Source organism: Cololabis saira, chromosome 21, assembly GCF_033807715.1.
Source record: "Cololabis saira isolate AMF1-May2022 chromosome 21, fColSai1.1, whole genome shotgun sequence".
NCBI lineage: Eukaryota > Metazoa > Chordata > Actinopteri > Beloniformes > Belonidae > Cololabis > Cololabis saira.
Window position 1 is genome coordinate 14,405,105 of NC_084607.1, and position 22,192 is coordinate 14,427,296.

Sequence of the window (22,192 nt, forward strand, 5' to 3'; positions counted from 1 at the left end):
GTTCTTCTTCAAGAAGACAAAACAACTGAGAAGGTGAAGGCAGGTGCAGTACTGTCCCATTCATTATTAAAACCTGGACGGGAGGAAGAGAAGCGCCTTGACTGAGAAATAAATCTGGTTGGAAACAATCTTCAGTGATCGTGACAGGGGAGTCAACTTAAAAAAGAAAACACCAGTTAAACTTGTAGCAATGTTTAATAGTGAAAGTTATAACTTTTCCAAATGTAGAGTGTGAAGACAAGTCAGGGTTTTGAAACTAAACAGTTGTGCAGGCAATATGAGATATGTTTCCCCTTTTTTGTTGACATTATGAACTAAGGTCTTAATTAAATGCCTATGTAAGAGATGCAACAGCTCTCATTTCAGCCATGGTTTTACAGCTCTGATCGAGCTTGTTTTAGGAAGCAGAGACAGACACACTGTCCTGGACAACCACCCTTTTTCATGCTATGAAATCAGCTTTTACAGCTCTGTGCTGCTCGCTTCAGATATACACTAGTGCTGGCCTCAATGGAGTGACAGAGTTTGTAATTTGGTTTGGCCAGTGTAGAACCCTCAGTATGATGTATTAATGTTTAATTCTACAATTAAAAATTAAGAAATCATACACCAGTCAACCTCTGCCTCTCTGACTGCTGTGGTTGAACATGTCTGGTAGTATAGGATGGTTGTTTTAATGTTATATCTTTCCACTTCTGTGCAATTCACTCAACACAGGAACGTCGAGTAAAGGTGGTGCAGAAATGGCACATTATTAAGAGTGTCAGAGAGCATGGTCGTGACTTTCACACATGATTTGGCTCCAAATTAAAATCAGCATCCACGTATCTGTTTTGAAATAGAATCAGTGAGGTTACATTTTAACCTCACTGAGAATCTCTGGGATGGATTGGTGAAGCAGTTTAACTCACACCACGAGAACAAGAACTTGGCAAAAATGAGCGCAGCTCGGGATGGAAATAAATGAAGTGACATTGCATGAGCTTGTTGGAAGGATGCCACAGCATGTGCTTGTTTAAAAAAAAAAAAAAGCTAAAAGTGGTCCAACACTTCTGTTGGTTCACGTTTTTGCCTCCATGAAGTGATTATTTGATTTCATACACAAAGGTAGTTATTTGTCTACATTTCAAGTTTTCTGAAACTTTTTTGCTTAAATATTAATTTTGGTTAAAGTCAAGTTGAACATTTTCAGCTTGAGTTTTTGAGTCAAATGCTTTATTGAGAGGATATTAGATGAGGTAACTCTCCAAACATCCAAAGTGAATACTGAGTTTATGCTTTTTGTTTTGTGCAAATATCTCATCCGGCTATTTAAAAAAAATAATCTGAGAACTGCTGGAGGGAACTTTAGAGTCATGGCATACTTTAGGCATGTGGCTTGTTAAATAAAACTATTCATATTTGTGGAGTTGAGTCTGCCTCTGTGAAACACACAACTGCGTTTCTGTACGCAAATGAATCAGGTGCTCAAAGTTGGCCGCCTCTCACTTTGGCAGGATCTCCAGCAACACAGAGCATCCAAACATGGACGGAGTCACGCGGAGGCAGAGCTCCAGCTCCAGAAACTGTGTGATGGACCGCCGTCATCGTGCATGTGTCCCACGCATAGCTTTGGCTCAGGATGTCCTCACCTGTGTTTGCCAATATGGAAATTAGGTGTATATATCTGTTTGCCTGCAGCAGAGAGGCTGTTAGCGGGGAAACAAACAATTGTCCCGTGCATGTGTGTATTGAGGGAGGGTGGTTGCAGCAGATTGTTACATCGATGGGCATAAGACCAGTTTAGCAGACAAGTGATTACATTCCAGCCTTTGCCTCTGAAAATATCAGCAAACTGTTCCAAGTTAGGCAGCGTCCAAACAGTGGGAATGTATATTTAGCTTCAATTAGAGGTTCCTTATCATCATGGCTACAATCTGAAGTAGCGTGGGGCTTTTTATTCATCTTCATCCTCAATCCCACAGTACACAGAAAGGTCCTTCGTCTCATCGATGGCTTCACTGTGGTCGAAAATCTCTGCCGCTCTGCCTTCTCACGAAGAACAGTTTCCACTCCAGTTCAGTGACAAAGTGGAGTCAAGTGTGGTGGAAATGCTGAGATGGGCCCGGCAGCAGCTGTACAGCCACACGGCGAGCACCAGCCCAGTGCTCAGTGCTCAGATCATTCTGGACATCTCATGGGAGAAACTCAACACGGGAACGTGGCGCCATGTAGACAAAGAGTGGAGGCGGGTTTACTCCTACGGCTGCCTGTTCAAAGTGGCCGCGCTGTGTCGAGACGGCCCATCGGAGGACGAGATCCTGCAGGCCGTCAAGACGTGTGACATGGGTTTGCTCATGGGTGCCGCCATCATGGATAATATACTTCAGGTTGTCGTCCGGATTCTGCAGAGGGAAATAAGAAAAACCGGGGCCGACGAGGGTGTGGAGGCTAAGGTCAGTAGTCTCTTTATTTAAATTACACTTGTTTTTTTTAAGTTGATTTACTCATCGCGGATTTTACCTTTTAAACGCAACAGTCACTGTTAGTCAGTGACTTTCACGGCTGAGAGCAGTTTAAAAGAAACTGTTGGGAAGTTTTATAATGGTATTTACTGTTTTGCCCTTCATCCTGTTTTACCTCATCAGATGTCACTGAAGATAAAGTGCACTGTATTCTCAAAGGTCAGATCACTTTGTTTAAACCAGGGTTGGACGGATATTTCTGGATCAGACTTGAAAGCTGTTGAAACAGCCTGTGATTGTTTTGTATTTTCTGCTTATTGTCTGTGTCCCATTTAGTTGAATAAAAAAGGATAAAGAAGGCAATAATGGCAGCTGCACATTCCTGCATCAATACATGACATTTCTTGCCATTTAGATATCTTGTTTTGCTCCAGACGCACTCAAAATTAAAACAACTGTTGTTTAATCATATGAGCGCTTGATTCATCAACTCTTTCACCTCTCTTATGAAGAAATCTGGTCGCACGCCTTGTTTTTCTGTTTATTATCCCAAACACTTGAACTGAAGCGTTATTTTCTCCTCTCGCTCTGACTTCGTCAACAGAGGCCAAAGATCGCAAGTCCCTCTGTTCCTGCAATCAGAGAAGAGATGGCAGTTCCCAGGATTAAGTGTCCTTCCCTAGAAAGCTTCAAAACAAACTACCTTCTCCCCCTCAAACCAGTGATTTTAGAGGGAGTCATCAGCCACTGGCCCGCCTTCAACAAACACCCCTGGAGGTTTGTCTTCCACCAATCTGCTCGCTTAGACTGCATATGGTGTCTTGTATTGCCCATCACTGTCGTCTTCTGTGTTTCTGAAGAGGACGTCACTATGTCCATTGGTTAAAAGAAATAAAAGCCACTTTAGAAGGTGTTTGTTCTAGCAAAATGAGTTTTGTAAAGCTAACATTTGTCTCAGGCTTTGTGAAATTGCCCCACTTATGTTTAATCCAGTCTTGTTATCAGACTGATTTCATATATTTGTGAGGACCGACGAGCGCCATCGTCCAGCGTAGAAGACGGGAAACCAGAGATGCAGCTATCCGCGAGATCCGATTCAGATATGTTCCTCCAGACAACTGATATAAAACTGATCAAAACTTTAGACTTTAAACAATAAATTCAAAACAGCATGTGCCATCTGAGCGGGATAAATGAATTAGGGTGGGTGAAAGGGTACAAATTTGTAGATTTTAATTTGAATTGGATTTTTTGATTGGTGCCACCGTTGCTATTTATGCCAGATACTGATACCTGATGGGATAAACTGACACATGGATTACAAACATAAGTGGAAATGGGGAAAACAAACTTAGACAAGCTAGTTACTCATTCCTACCCTGCCAGAATTAACAGTCATCTACTTTCATATGAAGTAGTTCTGCCTAATTGTCACCATGTGGAGGCAGCTCAGTGTCCGACAAAGCCACTTTTACTGATCATCTCATTGATCACCTGTCTTCTGGGGATTTGGCCTGAGGAACTGCCATAATGAACTAATCGGACATCTTTTTCCAGCATTTTTTGTACTTTTTATTCTAAATACTGTACGATATTCTATTATTGTAAAAGTACTCAATTTTAAAACATTGTGGTTGTTGTTGCTACCCTTTAAGTTTAAATAAATTCCTTTTAGAATAAGTTTAAATTGAATGCAAAACGATTCACTCAGTCTTTCTGTCTTCTGGGTCGTCGCAGCCGATCGCTGTGTTCTGCATTGATTTGGCATCGCTTATATGTCGCATGTCCTTCCTGACACAACCTTCCCCATTCACCCAGGTGCTGCCAGATCTCTGGCCTGTGACTCCCTCAGTGTCTGGGCCAGTGGGGGCCAGTGGGGGCCGCGGGGGGCAACGTGGGGTTCAGTGTCCTGGGCAAGGACACTTTGGCGCTAATGGGCCCGGGGATCGATTCAGCTTCTGCTTGGAGGGAAATAAGCTCTTCTTTTTTTTTCTTTTTCTTTTTTGCTCTTTTCAGTAAAGCTCCGTGTAACCTGACCCAAGATACCAACAAAAAAATATGATAATAATGATGATAATATTTTAGGTAAAAAAGAGCCCAGATTAGTTAACTGGAGGTTTATATCAGAATCGGATCGGAACTGGAAAAAAAACCGAATGGTGCATCAGAGTTGGAATCAAAGTTGATTGCAGGCTAGTTCTAAAAGTAATCTAACATATCATTTGAGAGCAGCCTTGGCTCTCGTCCCTCTCCCGAGAGACGGACGTTCACTCTGACGTGTAATGCACCGCTCACATCCGAGTCACGTCCAGAAGCGCTCGTTTAACAGGTTTTTGAGCCCTGCTCTCAGCTCCTCGGTGGCCGTGTTTATCGTTGGAATTGTGCTAACAGTTGTCTCCACCTGCAAAGCATAGACTACCTGAGATCTGTGGCCGGATGCCGGACCGTTCCCGTTGAAGTGGGATCCAGGTACACAGACGAGGACTGGTCGCAAACGCTGCTCACCGTCAGCGACTTCATCGACAGGTACATTTTGAATAAAGTAAGTGCACCCTTATTAAGTCCTGAACTTGGATTCGTATCATGAGTAAAAAAAAAAATGAAAAGCTGTTTGAATTCTAATATTTAGATTTTTTAATTTGCAGAGCCAAACCTCCCAGGATGGGGTGAAAGCCGTGGGTTATCTTGCTCAGCACCAGCTTTTTGATCAGGTTCAGTTGTTTTTGTGCTTCTGATATTGCATGATTAAAGCATTATCAAGGTTAGCATTACGAGGTGTTTTCTCATGTTTGCAATGAGTTATCTAGCTTGTAAAATGTCTCCAGACTCAATTAAACAAAACCAAAACAAAGTAAACATCAAAAGGAGATCTTTTCACTCCCAGAAAACCTTCCTCAGCAGGCATTCAAAAGTATATCACTAGATTTTCCTCCTTTTTGTAAATGAAACATTCATATAATTCCCACCTTGCCATTCATTTAGGATAGCGTAAAGAATGAAAAAACAAACAAAACCAAAATCTGAAAAATCCTCTGAGCCAAAAGTGTGGGCCTTTCAGCTGCAGCTGGATGTCTGATCTCTGCAGCCTCGTACTGAGGGTGTGAAATGAGCCGTCCCTGAACATTAAACATCTAACGCTAACTGAGTGGAGCCTCGAGATAAAATTCTATAAATCACTTAAATTAGCAAAACATGTGCTCTTTAAACTACATGCATTTATAACTCTAATTCTGTGTTAGATGTTAAAGGAGTAACTGGATTGAACTTTACTAAAGGATGACGATACCATTCTCAAAGTTTACTGTTGTCGGTCTTGAGGAGAAAGAAACTGACTTCCTAAATTAGCGGTTTGTTTATGAATTGGAGACTTGATGTTATGCAACTCTCAGAAAAGAAAAGAAGATCCTAACTTTTATCATTATTATTGATGATGATATGATTCTTATTATGTACGCAATAATGAGCAGATGTTTGAATACATGAACTCAAAACTGTTACCTGACAAACAAAATATAGAATTATTATCTTGAACTGTAAATGTGACCCTGAATGAACGTTGAGCTGCAGATGTTGCGATGATTCAGTTTAGAGCTGTGAGAAGCTGCTGATGGTTGCATTCCTAAACTGTGGAGTGGCGCTTAAAAAATATAATTTAAAACGCATGAAAAGTGCTTGTGACTCCGTAAATGTATGCTCAGTCTCAGTTTCTCAGGTTGGTTCGTCCTCTGGGGGGAAAAAAACACTAAACCTCATGGCAATCTATCCAGTATTTGCTACTCTGAAAAAACAAATGTAGGCATACTAAAAAAACAGCAACTTTTCTTAAAGAAATCATGTTTTATTTGGGATAATTACAAGAGCATTCTGAGTTAAAACAACCCTGTGGATGATAAAGAGCAAAAACTTACATTAGGGACCAAAACGACTTGAATCAAAGCAGTTTTGAGTGAGGACGACAAACGCATCTGCAGCGAAACGCAAGAAAAGAAGGAAAGTTTATGGCGTTTGCTGCCTATTGGGTGTAAATGATTGTGCTGATCCAGTTTTATGGAAGCAGAGGCCATGAACCCTCCACTTACGTATGCATCGATCGTAGTTTGTGCAGCATTTGGTGGTCAACTTGTTACAAGGTGACAGACATCAGAAATAGAAGCCTTTGTAAACAGTCCTTGTAGTTGAAACTACTTTGGTTTGTCTGAGCTTATTCACACTATCGCTTGAGTGTAATTACATTTTTGAGTGTTGTTGGAGACTTAAAATAGCATTTTATTTTTGGGGTTGGTCGATTACTCAGAGTTTTAACATTCATTTTTCATTTTCCTGCAATTTTGCTTTGATTCAAATCTCTTTGGTTCCTAACAAGTGAACACTTCACCATCTAATAAGCTTTATTATATTATTTTAATATGTACTTGCTTGGAAATACTGGCGTAATGAAATAATAACCTTTTTAATGAAAAATATTTTTTTTTGTTATGTTTTTCTGTTTCTGTAGATACCAGAGCTAAAGGAAGACATCTGCATTCCAGACTACTGCTGTCTTGGTGAAGGCGATGAAGACGACATTACTATAAATGCATGGTTTGGACCCGCCGGTACTGTATCTCCTCTTCACCAAGACCCTCAGCAGAACTTCCTAGCCCAGGTGACTACAACAACACCGCGTCATGAATTGAGTTGCTGTCGAAACGAGTGCCGTTTGATCGCAGTCTGTAAACCGCTTGGGATTCCATTTGCATCGCTGTCAGGTGGTTGGAAGCAAATACATTCGCCTGTATTCCCCCGAGGACACAGACAAGCTCTATCCTCACCAGTCGCAGCTTCTTCACAACACCAGTCAGGTGGGATTGACAGTCCACAGTGAGCGCGCGTGTTGAACCTTCAAATAAATCCACTGTTTTACATTCCTGAATTCTCCCCCTCGCAGGTGGAGGTGGAGAATCCAGACGCCGAGCGCTTCCCGGAGTTTTCCAAGGCTCCGCATCTCGAATGTGTGTTGCAACCGGGAGACGTGCTGTTCATCCCTGTCAAACACTGGCATTATGTCCGATCCCTAGACGTCAGCTTCTCTGTCAGCTTCTGGTGGTCGTGATTGGAGGTTCATAATAAAGCATATCAAACTGACTTTCTACTCCAGTGGGGGGGGGCGGAACAGATTTGAAGCTATTGTAAAGTTAATTATTGTTATTGCTAAAACAGCTGCTGATGACACAAACCTTTGATCTGAACGATTTAATCACCAAGTGAGCTACAACTATAGAAATGTGGTAGCAGGCGGGTTATAAACTGACAAGCGAGTAAGCAATCAAGCAGGTCACAGATGAGTATAATTAAATTAAATGAATCCCCTGGATGTAGACGGGCTTGGAAATGAAAGCATCCTCACTGGGGTTCGACTCGTGCCCCGAGCACAGTGCGAGATGACAGACAACGGCACATTTCAGGCTCGAGCTGTGAATCCTGCCAGTAGGTTTTAACCAAGCCTGCTCATTACGACTAGAATGTGAAGATGTAATGAAATAAAGAGGATCGGGGCCGATATCCACGTTTTGAACAACTTCTTTACTAAATGAACAGTTGGTTAAAGTTGTACTTATAGGAACGCTGAAGTGCAAAAGCTCAATAAAGAAGGAAAACAGAAATATTTGTTTGTAGCCAGCGTATCTGCATTATTCAAAATGCTCAAAAATACATTAAAATGTTTGCAAAGTGCGACACGGGTGAAGGTTTTTTAACATTTAAAGATGTGAGCCTACATCCCCTGTTTTTCCACATATTTGATGTGTCGGTGAAGATAGTTCATGCATTAAACATGCCAGTGCTCGAGTGAAAGATTTATCTCAACCTAGATACTCTCCTTTACAAGGTTATCTCTCTGAAGCAATGGCAGAAATGCTGCCGGGATTCAATTCCGAGGGTAGGTGCTGTATGCTTTCATTAGGCCTTCAGTGTTTCGTTGATATCAACTTAGCAGCACAATTGACTCCCACAAACATCCACAAACCTGCTCACTGTCATTATAACATAATTAGTGCACAAAGACCAGTGACACTCTGGGCTTCAGCCTCTTTTACTGCGAGCGCTTTCATGTTCCCTCTATTTTGGTTAGTAACTTATATATTATCCGTCCATATATGATCCAGTAGTTAAGTTGATGATGTTATGACAGCTGAACTTACACGTTTTGACAAGGCCAAGTTTAAACAAGAAGTGACTCAGTGGGTTGAAAATGCATAAATCTTTATTCTTCAAAGATCCAGAAAAAATACAGAAAACATTAACATCAGTATGAAAAATGTACGAAAACAAAGAAGAGTAGTGATTGTCAGGCATGAATTAGTATTTAAGCTTATACCTGCTTAAAATGTTAAACAAAATTAGATGTTTTAAAATTAATAAAATAATTGTTCTATCATAATGACAAATCTGAGTTGGAACAGCTGCAAATAAATGATAAACCGGGGGTTATTATGTAAACCTACAAAGTCAGGCCACGTCTAGTGCTTCTGTGGTGTGGAAATGAGGTTAAGGATTAATGATCACCGTGTAAAGCTCAGCGATAAGGATAGTCTGGAAAGCTTGATGCATGTGCCTTGATAACCACCTAATAAGCATCTTGGTTCCAGGCAACACATCGGTTCTGGCAACTATTCTGAGCTCAGTCTCTACAAGACCTTTACCGCTTCGTGGTCACGAAGGCTTGTTCTGATGGCTCCACTTTCCAAAGAGCGTCGGCCCCAGAAAACAATCAAAGCTGAAATGGGAACCCGTTCTTCCTAATCTTCCGGCATATCCTCCACAAAGAAGTCCTGCATCCTCTCCACCACGAAGAAGCAGAGGGTCCCGGTGAAACCCAGGATGACCATCAGCAGGAGCTGCCACGTTAGCAGGAGATAACCGCTGTAGAAGAACGCCACGGCTGCACAAACGGACTAGCAAGGGGCACAGAAATTACACTTTGATTAACAAGACAAAGAGATTGCTATGGTTAAAATCCAATATTCTAAATATTCTATCATGTACACAGATTAACAATTGCACATTTACTACCAGAAGTGGACTATTTTGCATCCACCTCCATCAAAAATGGAGCTGTAGGTTTATAGTTCTTGTACTCAGACTGGTATTCAGTACACAAAAGTCTATTTTTTTTTTTATAACTGATGAAACTAAAACCACAGTTTCTTGGGAGTAGGGTTTACAGCAAAGAAAAGATGCACCTTTCTGTCACCCTCCTTTTTAATGAGGCTCCGGGTGAATTTATTTCACGCCCGACTGGACAGGGTTTTGAGATTTGCTCGTTTCCGCTAACAATGTCTGAGGACAGGCAGCTGAGGATTACCTGGATGAATTTGAAGATGGCAAAAGCAGGTGTGCTTTGTTCGGCATAAACATTGCCGAGGATGCTGTAGAGCTGGGTGTTGAAACAACTATCACCGAGTCCGAGCAGGAAGCTGCACAGCAGTGCAATGGATACGCTGAGAGAGGAAAAATAAAGTTCTTACTTAGGCATGACGGGAATCAGGACCGGGCAGGCTCAGTAATCAGAGAGAAGACTGACCTTGGAGTCAGATATGGACTCTTTTGGGTGGTGGTTTCATAGACAACCGGTGCATCATCCGGGATGTTGAGGAAGATCAAATAGGAAGCAATGAAATGGACAATCATTCCCAGAAACACCACAGAGGTTCGCCTGAAACGGCTGTTCTTGCACAGCAGCCCGAACAAGCCTCCACCTGCCGGGAGAGAGAGCATCCTCCGTATGAATTCAAATACTTTCCTTTAAATCACCTGCACGGACGAAAGTAAACCCACCTACAATCTCTCCGAGCCCTACCACAATCCCAGAGATCCCAATCAAGCCTTTAGCAGCTTCTCCAAAGTGCGTGGTTGCTCCGATACACGTTCCGTACACGCCGCTGTAGAAACACAGCTCCAGGCCTGGAAAGCAAGGAGGGGGTTGTGTGCTGTAGCTGCTGCTCTTTTACTGGAAGTTGGAAAATGTTACCACGTTAGTCGACTCGTCTTACCGCTGTATGCCATGCAGGGACTGAGGAGCATTATTGTTTTAGTCTTCAGCAGCTGCAGGATGGTTTCTGATAGGGAAAAGATGCAACACACTTGATAAGAACCTTTTTTTCTTTTTCTGGGCTAAGAATCCGTCTTTACCTCCGTGTTGAGCTCAGATTAAAATGCAGACATAAAAGCCCTAATTCCCTCTGACAATTAAATTTCAGCACTGGAAGAATATGGGAAATACTATTTTGCACTAAGCCAAAAAGCCACATTTAAATGCAGATAGAAGAGCACCCAGGAGAAACCTGGGCTCGCGCTGCCGGAGAAATTCTCATTTTAAAGCAGGAGTCCCACCAGGTTTGTTTATATATGCATTGATGCCCTTTCTTGACACGAGTCTTTTGAAAAATCTGATATCTTTAAGGCAGCCGTGCGCAGGCCTGCGCGCACACAAGTTACACACGAGACAAAGAGCAATCTGAGGGTCCAAACAACTCGGGGCAGCACTGAGGGCTGCAGCAGGTGCATCACGGTTTCCAGCTGACAAACGGAGAGATAATCTTTGATAAACTCAGGCATCGCTCTGTTGTGATGCCGCAAGATTTTTTATCCACATGAAAGCGAATTTCCCTCGAAGAAAAAAAAAAACAAAAAAAACCTGCCTGTGACTGCCGGCTAGTTGCAGAGTAAAAGTTGTGAGATGTAATGCAAATGAACACTAGAACAGAAAAATGTGTTAGTGGAGTCCTTGTGCTTTTTCTGGTAGTTTCATATCTGATTCTGTGATGAAGAAAGCTCTGTATTATCATGCTGCATGTGTCAGTTCCCGCCACGCTAGCGGCACTTAGCTCAGGACAATGCACACCAGTGTGTTTGTTCACCACTTTAGTCAGGACAGAACAGTAACTATTAGCTGTTATAATTATTGCAGTTTTTAACGTCTGTTATGATAAGTAACCATGCCAACTGTTGCCAACTGGAACAGCTATTTGAGCTTTCTGAAGGCCACAATGCCCAGAGTAAGATCTCAAAGAGAAACGGGTTGAGGAGGAGACATTGGGATGAATTAAATCTGAAAAAAAAAATCCCTTTTGTCAATTTTCATGGAGGATGCAAGATTACTGGCTCATAAAATGGAAGAGCTTGGAGCGCTGATGAAGACATACGAGGGCTGAAGGGAATTAAGGATTATAAGTTTCACCAAGACACGTCGGGGGAACATATTCTGGACTGCGACTCATCTATCTGGCTTTTAGACTCGACAAGGAGATAGAGACAGAGGGCGAGCAGCCAGACCAGCAGGGCTTGTCAGAGGAGGCGTACTGTGTTATGCGCTTTATTCACAAGTTGACTTTCCGGGGTTTTACTGAAAGGTCTGTGACAAAAATATCAAATAGATTAAGTTGTAAAACACCAGGGAAATTGCTTTTCTCAGGGGTCTGTTGGTGCGGGAGGGTGGAGTGGGTGGCGGTGGCTCCTCCTCCCTCTTCCAGAGTCTGGGCCTCCTTTAAGATCGATGGCACACTTAGCGCTGCCATGACAACTGCTAGTGGTGCGGATATGTTATCCTAGACATCTGAGGGCGAAGGAGCATCTCTGCACCCCTGATATTCAATCGCTGGCTTTGAGTTTGCGTCCATGTGAGAGTTCACCTGGGATAAACGTATAATCCTGCCCACGCTGCATGACTTCATCAGTCATCAGTTACTTTTGTTGTCACGAGTTGTTATCAGAGGTTGTCTTCAATTAATTTTAAGATCTGGTTAGAACAAATGGGTTTTTATAAATCCTGGTATATAAGTGATCAGGATTTAAAGAGCGTGAACTGTATTTTTTTTTTTAAATGACTGCATATATAAATAACAAACAGTAAGTCCCCCTCCTTAGGATGGAAAACGCTGTAAAACCCCTTGTGGAAAACCAACTGACAGCTTGTCTAAAAGATGCTGTATTACGTTTATATATAACTTAACAAAAAAAGTAGTTTTTTTTCCTCAAAGTAAACAAAATGTGCAACATCACAAGAAAACGGTATTAAAAAAATGGTGGCAGTAGTACAGTAATTAAACGCCTGGAGATTCAAAAAGTAAAGTAATCCCAACATCGATAGTTCACTTGGTGGGATTGTACATAAACTTTAATATCCGATTTGTTTAATAAGTAATATTGGAGATTTTTGTTTAGCAATGACTTTATATAATAGTTTGCGTGATAGGCATACGGCCCATCATGGGGCTCCATATAGCCATAAAAGCTACACTGTAGTTTTGTTTTATACGTTTACTGTACCCGATAGCTGTATTGGGAGGTCAAATTCAGTGAGTTGTTTTAATCCAAAAAGGGGCAGGGACATTATGGAAATGCAACATCTCAGATCTCACATCTTTGTGCACTGATTATATATTTTGGATAAAACAACCTATGGAACTCTGGTAACAGTCGATTCAACTGTGGAGAGGTTGGCTAGTATAAATGTCTTAAATAAGACCGCCCATCTCTGCTTGAGAAAGTAAACAAAACTGCAAATGAGGATTTTTTTTTCTTCCTTTTCTATCATTTGAGAAGCAAAACACTATGCAACAGCTTTAAGTCAGGATACCGCTGGTGTTTGCAACCTGCCACCGTTTCTACGGGGTTTGTTTTCACCCGATAGGGGGATGTGACGTAGAGACTGTGTGTTGTAATATTTTAGGGTAAGTGGACACCATTTGCATGCCTTTGCATTCTTGTTGACCACTTAAAAGCCTTTACACCAGAAACAGTCACCCATTAAAGCAAATTCAAATAACATTTCCTACTCTACAGTGTTTAAGCCAACGCAGAGCTTGTTCTCCGTCTTACACACTCTCACACAGTCATTTGGGTGTGAACTCTTCAAGGTACCGACTGCCAGGGACCATTACCATTCTTCACCCTTATCCTCAGTTGCCTAGTATATGTAATGGATTCAGCTTGCACCTACGGTTTTCTTCATCTATATAATGGATGAATAAAAATGGACAAATCCCAAGTATGATTTCGACAAAGCATGTCATTACCAGACTGTGAGGCGTCTCAAAGCACATATCAAACTTACTGAATTCTGACTTGGTATCCTGCAGAGCCGTGTTTGCTCTGTTCTTGTACCTAAACAAGAGAAATGACATCAATATTAACTCCAGCAACAGTCAGATCCATCAATAGAAATAAACCGCACACACTGTGGCTTCTACTGAGTAAAACCAAAAATGTGAAGTCATTTACAAATCAAAGGGAGGGAGGGTTCCTCTCCGCAGGAGTTCTTGTTATTCTGCTGGTGTCGATGTTTTGTCTCAAACTCGGCCAAGAAGCAAAAGATCAAATAGTCGTATCTGGCAAATATTCCGAACGCGGTTTCTGACACAATCTGCTGCCACAAGGCAGCAAGAAACAGACGGAGAGAATATGTTTTGTTCCAGTGAGCATGCTAACAGGATTTCTATGTAATCCACTGATTTCAGTCTCATCATGTTTTATTTCACAAAGCTCTTTTGTATCCAATAATAATTTTTTGGAGCCATGTACTTTCCCTATGACTTTCAGTTGTCTTTGCTACACTTCTCCCCCCCCCCCCCCTCCATCTCCTCATTTGTCTGCAACTTTGTCCATATTTATACAAATTCAAATACGCGTGATAAAACGCTGAGGGCCGTTCATGTCACTCTGGAAGACAGTGCCGTCCCCGCCGCCCCAGATCTGCCTGATTGCACCCTACTTGTGGAAAGTGCTGTGATTAAGCTTGATTCTGGTAAAACTGCCCTGATCTAGAGAAAAATGCTCAGTGTCATTCTGTGAAGGGCAAGAATACTTTAAAACTCCTGTCAAACTACAGTATTAGGTCATTTTGAAAAATGCTCACAGAGTCCAAGGTGAGTTATTTGGGCCAAAAAAAATCATCTTTTTAGCATTGTTTTTTGTTCTTTTTGTTCACATTAGCTTTAATATATTCCTTTGTTCATGCCCCTAAGTGTCCTTTCTGAGTGGTTGCGTTGACATTTTTAGATGTTGTGCATGATTTTATAAGACTACAGTGAGAAAGGTGTAATTATCTTAAGGACGGTCCTTTACTTGGTACGAGCCGAGAGCAGCGGCTGCCCCTCCTCTTCAGAGAGCATCTCTTCTTCATGATGGCTCTTTCTCAACGCCAGGAAGCTGAGTGTGCCGAGGACGGAGGCGACCAACAGGAAAAGAAAAATGTTTCTCCGGCTGATGTCTGAGAGCGGGAGATTAAAATAAACTGCTAAATTAAAAGGCACCAGATATATTAGGACCATTAAGCCAGGGCATATTCTGGATAACCAGTCACTCATGTAATCCTATTTGATTATATTTTACTCGCATTGTACACTTTATACTTTATTGTCATGGCAATAATTACTGAAGTGTGAACCTACCTGAAATTTCTGAGCTGCCATTCCAGCCAAAATAAATGTAAAGATTCCCAAACAGCATGCTGAAAATAAAAAGAAAGCATTTCAGACTCAAAGCCAGCACATATGGACCTGCTCAAGGGGAAACCTTATATTTCCAGTGTCGGTGGGTTTCGTGACCATTAATGTTACACAAATTTAAATGTATTCCACTATTCACTTGGGTGACTTTTAAATCTGATACAACCCAAATGGTTACACTAATGCACACAAATCACTCCATATGCATTAATGTTTTCACTGTCCATCATCTTATTTCTGCGTCAGCGTCTCACAAGTGAAATCACTGCAGCAGTCTCTGCAGCACTAACATTTATTTCCCCTTTTTCATTCATTTATCAATGAAAATGCGTCATTACTTGTTGGTAAATGCTTTTTTGAAGCATTAACATGCGCAATTAATTTAAACCTAAAACTAGAATCACTGTATTTAATGACTCCATTCAAATAATTAGTTTTGATCCTCTGGATTCAATTTTGGTTTCCAGAGGACGGTCCCAACGGATGCAGAAGAAAGTGCATGTGATAGGCATTACAAGTATTCAAAGAAAAATGATGGCTGGGACGCGGGAAGAGCAACAACCAGACTAGCATCAACCAAGGGGCAACGTCCGGTTTTCCAGGTGGATTTCAATAAGGAAGTGAGAGAAGCTGCACTTCCATGATTGACCACCAGGGAGAAAACGCTTTGTTGTCCCTGTACAATGAGATGCAACACATTTTGCATGTTTGCAGATGTCTCCAAAAGCAGGTTCTATGCTGCATCAGGTAAAATTATGAAGTCACAAATTCAAAATCGCCGGTCTTTTCTTTAGCTACTTACAGCCTAGCATTTTGACTTTTGAGCTGAGAATAAGAGCTTCCTTTTTTTTTTTTTTAAAGAAGAAGATAATCTGGCTTTTTGTGCTATGAACTGTACTAAGAGATGCTGCAAATTCACTCCCATTAGAAGGTTGCTGCACAGCATCCAGGCCTGCTCCTTCCACTCATTGCAACATCATGCTGTGCAGTAAGATGAAAAAGAGCCTTAAAAACACTAAATATACAGGTGCCATCACAGGGGCTTGGATCTTTGTACCCTGCCTATTTTAAATCCACAAAAGTCAACTAAAATGGTGTGCAGTGGAGTAGTAAGGAAGGTTAATGACCGATATTGGTTTTTACGAGAAAGGCCTGTTGATCTGAGGTGATATTAGCAATTCTGCACCCATCACGGTCCTTTGGACATCGGCTCTTGGACACCCACGTAGGAGTCATCTCAAACAACCCGCCCCTGCCTTATTGCGATTGTTTTTGTACGATTCTGTACTGGAGGAGCCGGCTGTGCACGGCAGGGGTGCCAGAGCCATTTCACGAGAGAGAATTTTCCCAAAGTGACTGGGTACGGCTACCCGGGCTCTAGTCTCTGGGCTTACAGTATTATGTTGGTGGGTGTGTTTTGTTCAAATGATGCATGCAGCTCCTGTTCCCCTCCTCCGTTAAAAGCAGATCAAAATCTGGCACTCCTCACCTCCACCCACACAACCATTGTTCAGCGGCAACTTGCGGCCAAAAGCACCGTGAAGAGGTGGTCACAGAAAGCTGAAGAAAACCTGAAGTGGTAGTTTGAGGCCACAAACTGGGATGTGAGGATACGTGAAGATGACACCAATGCCATGATGGGCTGCATTAACGTGTGTGTGAAGAACATTAATGCCATCAGGACACTGAGGAGCTTCTCCCTCGCCGAAAACCTGATGTTGGGGATTGTTTGGTAGTTTATCAAGCTGATTGTACAAAGAAAAATGTTGCAAAAGTGTCACAACATAATGTCAATAAAGTGAATTGTATTGTACTGAAAACAGTGTATACGCTCTACGTAATGATAAATCAGACGAGTGTCTTGTGGTGGAGGCTTCTTCAGATCTGCTGAAACAAGGTCTGGGAAAAGAGATTATTCCCGCCCACTGCAACAGCTCAGTAGCATTAGCTAAAATGTCACAATAACACGTCTATGTATAGCCGTTATTAAAAATAGTCCTTATCGACTACTGTCAACTGTGACAAAGAAAAATGGAGATCATGGGAGAGTTGCAAGGAGACAGCAGCTCCTCTCATTACTACCCATCGGCAGTTTGCTTAAAATTATGTGAGAAAGCCAGAGGGCTGTTGAAAAAAACTGGTTTGTGGAGGGATGACGCAAACATGGAGCTTTCTGTTTCAAATGAGTGTAGCTCAAAAAAAAAAAAAGAATATACCTCTGTATTTTTGTATTGCAAGAGCCTTATACCATCTGTGAAACGTGGTGGCGGTATCATAGCTTGGGCCTGTTACAATTCATCTTGACCAGGGCGGCTCCCTATCATTCGTGCAAAAATAAATTCTGCCAACAGCAAATTCAAACGGACAACCTAATCTTTTATTGAACTGAATCGCAGCAAAAAGGTCATGCTGGGTAGTTTTCCTCACTAAACAAGCAAAGCAATTATAACAGTTTTCTTTAATTTAATTAACTGAGTTCTATTATCGACTTTTACGCCCTGTATGGTGCCTATCACAAATCTATAATCAACTTATAATGAAAAAGAAACGGGCAGGTGTGTCCACACGTTTGATTGATACTGGACCTGCAGAAACAGGAAGATTTACAGAATTTTTTTTTTTTTTAACGGTACTTTCTACGACTCTAGGGAGTAAGGGAATGAGAGAATGACTTTTTCTTTCTCTCAAATGACGCTGACGCAATCAGAAAAGAAAAAAAAACAACTTAAAATTCATCACTAAAACCTCCGGAGTCTGCGATGATTAAGATTCATTGAGGTTTTACCATATAACACCCTCGGAGTATACCCCTCTAGATCAAACCGCTCTTGGCCTTTCAAAGCTTAAAAATTGTGACCTTTTAACTGAAGTATTCCCATTTGGACAATTAGTGTTAAACGGTGGTGCGCCAATTCAGAAATTCAGAAATATTGTTGATAAGTGGAAAATATGAACTGGGTCAATTTTAGACCGAATCGAAATGACTTTCTGCACATAATATTCCCCACGTTTGCTTTGAGGATGCTTCTTTCAGCCTTTTGTGGTTCATAACAAACAGGTTCAATAAAATCCTCAGCTCTATTTTTGTCTTTAATTACACATCCAACTCAACTCAAAAATGTCAGATGAGACAGTGTTCTGTCCCAGAGTCCCAGTGAGGGGTAGCAGAGGCCGTTCATGACAGATAACGGTGATTTTCAGTGGCACTTGGAGCTCGTGTGTGCAGGCTATGAAGAATTGAGTCATAAGTTTACTGTGGCAGCGATCATCACTGTGGAGACAGATTAGCGTTGCCCTGTTGGGAGCTTTGGCACAGGTGACAGCCAATGTAATTATAATACTAATTCAATTTGCATATTTTAGCAAATAGAAATTAGTTGTCCGAGCCAGTTTGCTAGAACAATGGGCCAAATGTATGAAATGAAAAAAGCCAAGACTTTTACCTTCCAAACACTATATTTAAAAAAGCTTTGATGGTTTTAGATTTCACAGAGAAATGAATGGCTGCAACATGAGTTGATAAATGTATTTTTTTAAATAAAGAAGGAGTAATATATTGTGTTGAGATTAAAATGGAGACAGAACAAGCATTGGTGCTGGAAGGCAATTACATCAGCTTTGATCAAAGGGAGTAGCTGTATCAAACTGAATGGAATAATGGAAAGGAAGTACATGAGGTAGACTAATCTAACCTACCACTCAGACATCTACATAAGCACTAACGGCAAAATGTGTCAGTCAATGGCTGCATACCTGCACTGGAGGAGGGCCCAGAACATCCCAGTGTTCCTGTTGATGGTGGAAGCTTCTGAGTTTTCCACCAGGAAGTGTCCTTGAGCCGTCCAGAGCACTGCAGGAAGGGGAGGTAGACACAAAACCTTTATCCAATCAGTTAGTTGCTCACATTTAGATAGAAGTGATCCATACGTGTAGGTAAGTAATGCATTAAAGCATAAAGAAGCCCAAGGACATGGTAAAAATTTGTCACAGTGCAATGAGTTGGAGCAGCATTGTAGAAAGATGGATAAAGAGATATTTTTTCCAGTAAACAGTTCCCAAAGGGCTTTCTCTGTGTCTTCAGTAACCTTTATAAGCACGCTGAAGGTGCTTGCTCTTTGGAAAGAGTCCATTTAATGCCTCATTTGGCACAACCTGTTTACAGCAACATTGCATTCTTCCCATGAGGAGCCATACATGCATGATTAAAGGCAGGGTAAGCAATTACATCTTATTTCTGGACTACACCACTTTTTTCCAACTTAATATCACCATCCACTATATGCACATCTCATTACTATACAGTTAAAAATATACATATAAAAAATAATCATAAAAAACTTCAAACAAAGCCATGTCTCTGTAAACTTGGTGATTGGCACATTGCTCCTGGGTCAAAGACGTGACGCTTACTTTTTCTGTCCGATGGAACTTTCTACCTAATAATAAACATAAAAATGAATAAAAAATATAACATGTATGTCTAATACGTTCCTTCTACATGTGCCCACTCTTATTTTATTTAAACATGTTGGTTATTGGTCATTTTCTGCCATCTGAAATGTGAAAACATCATGTGGGGTGACCGTCCGGCCTTGACTTCTGTTTGGACAACTGGTTTTAAATCACATTAAAACAATTTAAAAATAATGCTTGCCCTATTGGGCATACTTTCAAACTTGTTTTAGATTTATTGACAAAGTTATGGAACATTTGTACACACATTTCAATCATAATACACAAACTAATCTTGTCCGAATATGTTCATTGTCTGAATTATCATCTGGGGTGACCATGAAAAAAATACAATTGAGGGACTTTTATATTGACAATCATCTCAAAGAGGATGTTGCATCAGCCAGTTACTCTGAGGGTCCCAGAGAGACAACCTGCAGGTCAGTAGTCTCTCTCTCCTTTACAAATAAATCCTCTTTCTAACTGCTGCAGTGTATACGTCACATTTTGATATCATGTGGGGTGACCACCCTATTCATTTTGAGATAAATGGTCGCCCCAAATGACGGTTTAAAGGTTTAAAAACACTAAAATACCTTTGTTTGAAGTTTTCACATACATGTATGTGTACACTACATTTCAAATGTTTGGAAAATGGCCAAAAATATCTTTATTTTAAGTATTTTAAAAATGGGCTACTCAAAGGCCTTATACGTCTTTGACCCTCCTGCCAATCACCACCAAGACGGGACAGTTGGGAGAGTTCATGATGGGGTGTGTTTTCTCAGGGATTACTGGAAGGAATGGGATGGAGCTACCTCTTCGAATTCTGTTAATTTTTCATTTCAAATATCACCATTTATGATGTAATAGCTACCTTTGAAAGCAATGTATTTGTAATACAGAAATGGAACATGAACAGGCTTCAACAACCATCTGCAGCAAACGGTTTTTATACCTTTATATCTTGTACTCTTGTATAGAATAATTTGATGCTTTGCTTTGTCAAATAAAAACTATGTCTTTAAACTGTATCAAAAGATGTAGGACAGAGTGATGGAAACCAAGAAAGAGCCAAAAGTGAGTTGTTTTAGATGAGCGTCATTTGTTCTAATTGTCTGTTTTTATGTTTCTGTTTTTTCTTACCTGTTCAGACTACAGAAAAAAAAACAAGTGAAAGAACCAACAACAGAAATATTACAAGACAGTTTGTGGGAGAGGAACTTACAGGCTGCTCCAAAACCGATGAGCACGGAGGTCAGGTAAAAGGACCATGTGGAGGGGATGATGAACACTGCAATGTAACCACTAGACACAGACATGGTGATAAGACACACGTTTCAGCAAGAGCATCCATTCTGCAATCAGCAAAGCCACATTTACCTGTAAAGAAGTCCACTCAAAAACATGGAACACTTTGCTCCAATTATTGAGACAATTGTTGGTGCAATCAGATTGGAGAATGAAAAGACCCCATAGATGATCCCAAGACTGTAACAGAGGCAAAAAGGAAGTCAACTGTCATTATGCATAAAAGGTCATAAAATGTCAATTACTATGTTTGTTATTATCATTATTTCGATTATACCTGTGGTAACCGCTCCCATTGACAGTATAATTCTTCAGACTTTTCAGGACAGTTTGCTGAAAGATAAATAAGTAAAAAACTTTGTTAAATGAAGGGTTTGACTTGTGAAAGTGGGTCATAGTGGCCTAATGACCTCAAGTCACTCATCCGGGCCGATAATTCACTGACCATTTGAGAAAATCAGAAACACGAGATGCGCCTGACATTCATCCCTGACCGCCCTGCTTCCTGCCGTCCACGAGTCCTCTGTGCAATAACTTTCCCTTTTGTGTATTTATTTAAAACATGCTCAAGTTGTACAAATAAAATAAGTACTTTTTTTTATATATTTTATTTTCTGATAACAAACGTATGTGGATGTGATTAACAGAATATTATCTTTAAGTCTCATCTTTTACACGTGTTTCAGAGCTTAAATCTGTTACATGAATTAAACTAAAGTCTAAACTAAAAGAGAAGTGTAAATGTGCTCTTAAAGGGAAACAATTCAGATGACTTTGGAGACTTTTAGCGTTAAAACCACTACTAGTAGTGAGTGACTGTTGCATTTTGCGGACTTACTTCCACGTTCCCGCAGGTCGTGAAGGCGGTGAAGATGAACAGAAAGCCCAAACCTAAAACCACAACGTTGTACGTCCTTCTGTCTGCCATGTCTCTCTTCTGCGGGCTCCTAATACATTGTAAATGTAAATATTGCGGCTGGCAATGTTGTTTTTTAGTCCACTAAGACTCGAGACTCCCATACGGACGCGAGGAAGCCCATTTCCACAAAGTCGCTCCGGTGTTAAAAGTTGACTTTGGGATTTTTTTAGTCACAGTTTCATGCGTAAATAGCAGCCGGAGAGGAACCCGGACAATATGGGATGTACACAGTTACACTGCGGCTCTGTCACAAGGACGTTTCCTTTATATCATACAAAGTACACATGAGAACTTGTGACTTTAATTAGTTGTTTTTTTTTCCCACTCTTTTCCTTTTCACTCGGGCTTCTTTTTCCTCGTCACGGTTGTCGTCATAATTTTCCAACTGCTTCTCCCACTACTTGTTCTTCGTCTCGTGTAATTTGTAGTGATGTTTACTGATTTGACTTTGCTGCCGTCCAGAGGAGACCAAGAAACTTCCCCCCTAAAAAAAAAGTTTTTTTTATTTTACAATTGGGTATTAACCGTATTAACAGAGCCTACTTATGAACTTCTGTAACTCCATTATTTAACATTTTTTT

At 40.9% G+C, this 22,192-nt stretch overlaps 2 protein-coding genes across 2 annotated transcripts; one reads left to right on the forward strand and one right to left on the reverse strand.

Moving 5' to 3' along the window:
• Window positions 1-582: 582 nt before the first annotated feature.
• kdm8 (lysine (K)-specific demethylase 8) lies at window positions 583-8,147 on the forward strand. Its single transcript, XM_061711584.1, has 7 exons — window positions 583-2,435; window positions 3,049-3,221; window positions 4,854-4,986; window positions 5,090-5,155; window positions 6,940-7,089; window positions 7,193-7,285; window positions 7,372-8,147. Exons 1-7 carry the CDS (start codon window positions 1,992-1,994, stop codon window positions 7,534-7,536), a joined length of 1,224 nt encoding a protein of 407 aa, XP_061567568.1. The 5' UTR covers window positions 583-1,991; the 3' UTR covers window positions 7,537-8,147.
• A 560-nt stretch (window positions 8,148-8,707) lies between these two features.
• Window positions 8,708-21,986, reverse strand: LOC133421810 (UNC93-like protein MFSD11). The gene is made up of 13 exons (XM_061711583.1): window positions 21,531-21,986; window positions 20,970-21,025; window positions 20,765-20,872; window positions 20,610-20,689; window positions 18,683-18,779; window positions 14,873-14,931; window positions 14,547-14,691; window positions 13,537-13,586; window positions 10,475-10,540; window positions 10,260-10,385; window positions 10,006-10,180; window positions 9,787-9,922; window positions 8,708-9,376 (listed from the first exon to the last, which is right to left on the reverse strand). The coding sequence occupies exons 1-13, from the start codon at window positions 21,618-21,620 to the stop codon at window positions 9,221-9,223; spliced, it is 1,344 nt and encodes a 447-aa protein (XP_061567567.1). The 5' UTR covers window positions 21,621-21,986; the 3' UTR covers window positions 8,708-9,220.
• Between the last annotated feature and the right edge of the window lie 206 nt (window positions 21,987-22,192).

Coding starts and splice junctions, on each gene's coding strand:
- LOC133421810 (XM_061711583.1), bottom strand. CDS start 21,620: ATGGCAGACAGAAGGACGTACAACGTTGTGGTTTTAGGTTTGGGCTTT. Junction 20,690..20,764: donor TTGAGTGGACTTCTTTACAG/GTAAATGTGGCT, acceptor GTCTGTGTCTAG/TGGTTACATTGCAGTGTTCA. Junction 13,587..14,546: donor CTGCTCTCGGCTCGTACCAA/GTAAAGGACCGT, acceptor TCTCTTGTTTAG/GTACAAGAACAGAGCAAACA.
- kdm8 (XM_061711584.1), top strand. CDS start 1,992: ATGGCTTCACTGTGGTCGAAAATCTCTGCCGCTCTGCCTTCTCACGAA. Junction 3,222..4,853: donor TTCAACAAACACCCCTGGAG/GTTTGTCTTCCA, acceptor CCACCTGCAAAG/CATAGACTACCTGAGATCTG. Junction 7,090..7,192: donor AGCAGAACTTCCTAGCCCAG/GTGACTACAACA, acceptor CATCGCTGTCAG/GTGGTTGGAAGCAAATACAT.